Source organism: Priapulus caudatus, unplaced genomic scaffold (genome assembly GCF_000485595.1).
Source record: "Priapulus caudatus unplaced genomic scaffold, Priapulus_caudatus-5.0.1 Scaffold1510, whole genome shotgun sequence".
NCBI classification, from domain to species: Eukaryota; Metazoa; Priapulida; class Priapulimorpha; order Priapulimorphida; family Priapulidae; genus Priapulus; species Priapulus caudatus.
Window position 1 is genome coordinate 62,604 of NW_014578571.1, and position 6,145 is coordinate 68,748.

At 51.6% G+C, this 6,145-nt stretch overlaps 2 protein-coding genes across 2 annotated transcripts in view; both read right to left on the reverse strand.

Annotated features, from left to right (window-relative positions):
* LOC106816858 (N-acetylglucosamine-1-phosphotransferase subunits alpha/beta-like) overlaps positions 1-2,241 on the reverse strand; it is a 14,568-nt gene extending 12,327 nt beyond the window's left edge. The window contains exons 1-3 of the mRNA XM_014821501.1: positions 2,193-2,241; positions 1,096-1,295; positions 481-644 (exon numbers count right to left, since the gene is read on the reverse strand). Of these exons, the coding sequence (XP_014676987.1) occupies positions 481-644; positions 1,096-1,295; positions 2,193-2,241 (413 nt within the window). The remainder of the gene's footprint in view (positions 1-480; positions 645-1,095; positions 1,296-2,192) is intronic.
* A 2,802-nt stretch (positions 2,242-5,043) lies between these two features.
* The window catches only part of LOC106816859 (N-acetylglucosamine-1-phosphotransferase subunits alpha/beta-like), a 6,591-nt gene continuing 5,489 nt past the window's right edge, over positions 5,044-6,145 (reverse strand). Inside the window, exons 7-8 of the mRNA XM_014821502.1 lie at positions 5,556-5,687; positions 5,044-5,307 (exon numbers count right to left, since the gene is read on the reverse strand). Of these exons, the coding sequence (XP_014676988.1) occupies positions 5,044-5,307; positions 5,556-5,687 (396 nt within the window). The remainder of the gene's footprint in view (positions 5,308-5,555; positions 5,688-6,145) is intronic.

Genomic DNA, 6,145 nt, shown 5'->3' on the forward strand with positions numbered 1-6,145 from the left:
AAGGGAAAACCCTGGGTGCAGTGTACATCTCACAGATTGATGGTGTGCGCGCGCATGTGTATGTGTGTGTGAAAATTTAGTAAGATCATATAAACGTAACGATAACAACGTCAACATCAATATCAGTGATATGGATTACGATGATGACAACAACAATCACCGCCGCCGCCGCCGCCGCCGCCGCCGCCGCCGCCGCCACCAGCACCACCACCACCACCACCACCACCACCACCACCAACAACAAAAACAATAACAACAACAACAACGAGACCACCACTGCTTTGACATTCGCAAATGCACACGCAATCTCATTCAACCCCACCGCTCACACACAACACGTGTATGACACAACACGCTCACACACAACACACACAACACGCACAATAACAGAGCCCAACTTCAGAGCCCCATTTTGCACGCGCTCAAATATCAGCATAGTTCGTCGCCTACAGACACCGACAGCCGAGGGGCCCCACTCACCGTTTATCCGGCGGTATCTCAGCGAACGTGAGCGGCAGCTGGTCGTAGTCCATCGCGGCAGCGGCGGCGGCGTCTGCGTCTGCCTGCAGCTCCTTGGGAACGGTGTAGTTGTAGCGTCGCACGTGGAGCGTGTCCACCGTCAGACGCACCATGAACGTGACAAACTGCAGAGACAGGTAGAGACAGGCAACGCGACATTAGCTACAAAGATGACGACAATAATGACAACGATGATGACGATGACGACAAACACAATGCAACGACAACAACCCCACGACAATGACAACAAAGACGATGACAACACCCCAAACGACAACGAAAACAATGACAAAGACAACAACGACAATAGTAATCTTGAAAACAACAAAAACAACAGCCACAACAACAACACTCGCTCGACATTCTCAAATGCTGGGGTTAACCCCACCCCGACTCACACAACGCAAACACTCGCACGCAACAACCCGTTAAAGCGGTTAGAGTCAACGTTAAAAAACGAGCAAAACCGCAGAAACCACTCGCGAGAAATCGCTCCATCAACGACGCCGGCACTCCGCTAGCAGTGCGACAAACGTGGCGACGGGAGAGAGAAAAAAACACGAGAGCGTGCGGCACCTTGGCGTCGACGGTGGTGCCCGCTCCGGTCAGGGTGATGTTCGTCTGGTTGTGCTCTCCGTACAGGATCATGTGCAGCGTCTTGTGCGGCTGCGAGATTCCGCCCGTCCGGATGACAGGATGCTCCTCGTAACTCGCGTCCGTGATCTCGGATCCTTCCGGAAACAACGCGGACAGATCCAGGTAGAACACGTTGATTCCTGCATGGAAAGCGGAAACATAACGGCAGCGTGAATTACACTGCATAGGGTCAGCTGTCCATATGTGAAAAGATGCATGTTGTCTATTTCTCACAGCATCAGTATAAGATAATTTTGAACCAAAGTCTCACCCTTCCTCCACCTCATACTCCATTCTCCTCAGTTTCCCTCCCTCCTTCCCCTCCCGGTTCCTTCTTTCTTCCGTGCTCTCTCCACCTTCTCTCTCTTTATCTCACTTTACCTCTCCCTCCATCCCACTCTACCTCTCTTTCCCTCCTCTTTTGCCTCTTTACTTCCCCCATCCCTCTCTCGCTTCCATCCTTCCACTCCCCCTCTCTCACCCTCCCTCTCTACCTCCTTCTCTCTACTACACACCTCTCCGTCGGCTCCTGGCCGCGCCGTCGCCGTTTTAGCGCTAACCCTCCTCTCCCGACCCTCTCCCCCTTATCTCTCAATTTCCTGCCCTCCTCTGTCTCTCTCCCTGCCCTATTCCCCCCGCTCTTCTTCCTCACCGCTCTCTCCCTCGCTCTCCGTCTATCTTCCCTCCCTCCATCTGCTCTCCTCTCTGTCCTGCTTCCCTCCTTCCCCTCCCCTCGCCTTCTCTCCTCTCCCCGCTTCCTCCTTGTCGCTCGCCCACCCCACGCTGAACCGGCAGCCGTAGCTGGCTGTCCGTTAGTTGGCTGACGGCGACCAGACCGGAGCCGATGGTTGTTGTATATATTTTGTCGGCCGGCAGTCTTCCGCGTCGAACACCGGCACTCGGTATGTGCTGCACTACCCGTCGAGTATCTTGTCGCGCGCCACGCGCACGCTGCTCACATGCGCAGCCAGCGGCTGGCAGTGGTCTGCCTTGTCCCCAGGTCGCCGAACGCAAGTCGGCCGGACGCTGTAACGGACCTCTTCTCACGGTCTCAACACGACGCCAGGTTCGCGAGAACGCGGCCATCGTTTAGCCTGGCAGACGGTAGCAAAGGAAAGAGTTCCGTGCGGCCAAACGGCCAGACGAAAGGTCCGCGGAAGACTCGGTTACGCGAAAGGTCGTGAAAATGGCTAGCACGAAAGGTCGCAGAAACGGCAAAACAGAGCGACAAAAGTCGCGACTACAGGCAGACGAAGAGTCGCCGGAAACGGCAGCCCGAGCAGGTCCGCGAAACGGCAGACGAAAAGGTCGCGGGAAATGGCAGACGAACGGTCGTAGAAACGCAGACCAAAAGCGTCGCGAAGACGGCGCAGATGAAACGCGCAGGATATAAGGTCAGTCAGAGTCACTCTGCTAGTCGCCCCACTATAGAACATGTAACTCGACGGCGGGGAGTAAACTCACCGCGCCTGTCGCCGCCGGTCCAGTCACACCTTTGTTGCATCCCCTCTGTCGGGCAATATGCGCGTTCGTTGATCCACGACGTAGGGCTATGAGCCACCCCCCATCTGTGGTGGATCCCGCAACCAACACAAACCAGCACATCCCCCCCGGGTAACTTCCCGCCTTCAGATCACTAACACCTCAGCATAGCTACTAAGAGAGAGAGAGCGTCGGGGTTGGGAAGAGAGAGACAGACACATATATAGCAGCAAGAGAGAGAGACGATGAGAAGTCAGGAAGGGAGAGAGAAAGACAGCGAACACATACATAGGAGAGAGAGAGAGAGTCAGGATGGGAAGAGATGATCAGACGGGGACGAGAGAGAGAGAACACTACATAGCAAAGTAGAAGAGAGAGTCAGGGATGGGGGAGAGAGAGACACGAACAATCATACATAGCAGGAGAGAGAGAGTAGGATGGGAAGAGAACAGGTACCATACATTAGCAGGAGAGAGAGAGAGTCAGTGATGGGAAGAGAGACAAAGAACGCCTACAATAGCAGGATAGAGAGAAGAGAAGACAGGGGTTGGGAAGAAAGCCAGGAACACCTACATAAGCAGGAGAGAGAGAGAAGTCCATGGGTGATGAGAGAGAGACAAAAAACACAGACAATAGCCAGAGAGGAGAGAGCAGGGGGATGGGAGAGAGAGACAGATACACATACATAGCAGGAAGAGCAGAGAACGTCAGGGAGGGGAGAAGAGACATAACACATATCATAGCAGGAGAGAGCGAGAGCGTCAGGAGTGGCGCGCAGAGAGAGACAGTAAACAAATACATAGCAGAGAGAGAGAGAGATCAAGGGATCGGGAAGATAGAGACAAGAACACCTACATATGCAGGAAGAGAGAGGAGATGCGAACAGGGTTGGGAGAGAGACAGGGAACACCTCACAGCAGGAAGAGAGAGAGAGAGAAGGTTTCGGGAGAGACGACCAGGAAATCGACTACATTCAAGCCAGAGAGAGAGAAGCAGGTGGAGAGAGGAGAACAAGAACACTACATAGGCAGAAAGAGAAGAGAGTCAGGGAGGAGAGAGAGACCAAGAACACCATACATAGGCCAGGAGAGAGAGAGCGCAGGTGGGGAGAGAGAACAACGGAACAATACATAGGCAGAGAGAGAGAGAGTGTCAGGGTTGGGGAGAGAGATGTCAGGGGTGGGAAGAAGAGAAGAATCAGGAACACATACATAAGCAGGAGAAGAGAACAGTCAGGATGGGGAGAGAGAGACAGAACACATACAGTAGCAGAAGAGAGAGAGTCAGGGGTGGAGAGAGAGAGACCAGAACACATACATAGCAAGAAGAGAGCGTCAAGGCATGGGAGAGAGCCAGGAACACCTACATAGTCAGAGCGATCGAGAGAGAGCGTCCAGGGCATGGGGAGAGAGAGACAGGAACACATACATAGCAGCAAGAGACCGCGTCAATGGATGGGAAGAGAGAGACGAGAGAGAGAGAGAGACGTAGAGAGAGAGAGAGAGAGAAGAAGAGAGAGATGAGAGAGAGAAGAGAGAGAGAGAGAGAGACGAGAGAGAGACGAGAGAAGAGACGAGAGAGAAGAGATGAGAGAGAGAGAGAGAGAGAGAGAGAGTAGAGAGAGAGAGAGAGAGAGAAGCCAGGGAGAAGATGAGAGAGAGAGAGAGAGTAGAGAGCGAGCAGAGAAAGAGAGAGAGAGAGAGCGATCGAGAAGAGAGAGAGGAGCGATAGAGAGAGAAAGAGAATGCGAATGGAGAGAAGAGAGAAAGAAGAGAGAGATTCGAGAGAAAGAGATAGAGAGAGAGAGAGAGAGAGAGAGAAAGAAGAAGAAGAGTAGAAGAGAGAGAGAGAGAGAGAAGAGAGGAGAAGAGAGAGACGAGAGAGGAGAGAGAGAGAGAAGAGATGAGAGAGAGAGAGGAGGAGAGAGCAGAGAGAGAGAGAGAGAGGAAGAGAGAGAAGAGAAGAGCAGTATGATGAGAGAGAGAAGAGAGAGAGAGAGAGACGCGTTGGCGAAGAGAGAGAGAGAGAGAGAGAGAGAACCAGAGAAGAAGAGAAGAGAGGAGAGAGAGGAGAGAGAGAGAGCAGAGAGAGAGAGAAGGAGAGAGGAAGAGAGAGAGAGAAGCAGAGAAGAGAGAGAGAGAGAGAGAGAGAGAGAGAGAGAGAGAGAGAGAGAGAGAGAGAGAGAGAGAGAGAGAGAGAGAGAGAGAGAGAGAGAGAGAGGGAGAGAGAGCAGACGAGAGAGAGAAGAGAGGAGAGAGAGAGAGAGCGAGAGAAGAGAGCAGAGAGAGAAAGAGAGAAGAGAGAGAAGAGAGCAGAGAGAGAGAGAGACGATGAGCAGAGACGAAGATAGAGAGAGAGGGGAGGCGAGAGAGAGAGAGAAGAGAGAGAGAGAGAGACGAGAGAGCATCACGATTTTAAAGTAGGGTCCTTTGCATCACAACGCGCTACCCGAAACTCGAACAAAGTTTGCTCTGGCGACCACCGGGCGGCGCCACCTGCCTTCTGGCCGCCGCTGTGTGTGTAGAAGTCCTCGGGCCAGACGTCCTTGCCGAACATGACGTCGTCGTTCATGTAGATGAACTTGGCGGAGAGGCCGGGGATGCGGTGGATGTTGCTCTCTATCGACGACGATGAGAACGTGGGCAGGTGACTGGCGTTCGGGTAGATTTCCTGAAGTTAGAACCACGCGAACACCCTTCACAGACCATTGTTTTCTCAAAGACCACCAAAGTTCGATGAACCCACGGCGCGGCATTGTCACGAATTTTTCTACATTAAATTTTAATAATTGTAATCAATTAATTTTAATTTAAATGGAAAAAATTTATTTAGAAAAATTTATTTAGAAATGTAAAAAAAAATTTTTTGAGTAAATCACACGCAGTCGGAGAACCAACGTGATTGGCCGACGCGCTCACCTCGTGCGTAACTATGGTGATGCGAGGGTTGTCCAAGTTCAGCCAGTAGGGGATCTGTCCGTTAGTGACGATGTAGATGTGTCGTACCCAGGGGGCGTGCGTCTGCAGTGATCGCAGCGAGTACCGAAGCTCCTACAAACATGGCCGACGACGCGGTTAATACACGGCCGGTTCATACACAGCCGTTTATACACATGGGTGGTTAGAGATACAGAGTCATCACTGCGCTATGTGACCGACGAGTGACTGTGCCACATGGCCAAGGGATAACCATGTCACTCAGCTAAATGATAACAATGATGTTACATAGCTAAGGGATAACCATGTCACTCAGCTAAATGATAACAACGATGTTACATAGCTAAGGGATAACTACGTTACATAGCTAAGGGATAACCATGTCACTCAGCTAAATGATAACAATGATGTTACATAGCTAAGGGATAACCATGTCACTCAGCTAAATGATAACAATGATGTTACATAGCTAAGGGATAACCATGTCACTCAGCTAAATGATAACAACGATGTTACATAGCTAAGGGATAACTACGTTACATAGCTAAGGGATAACCATGTCACTCAGCTAA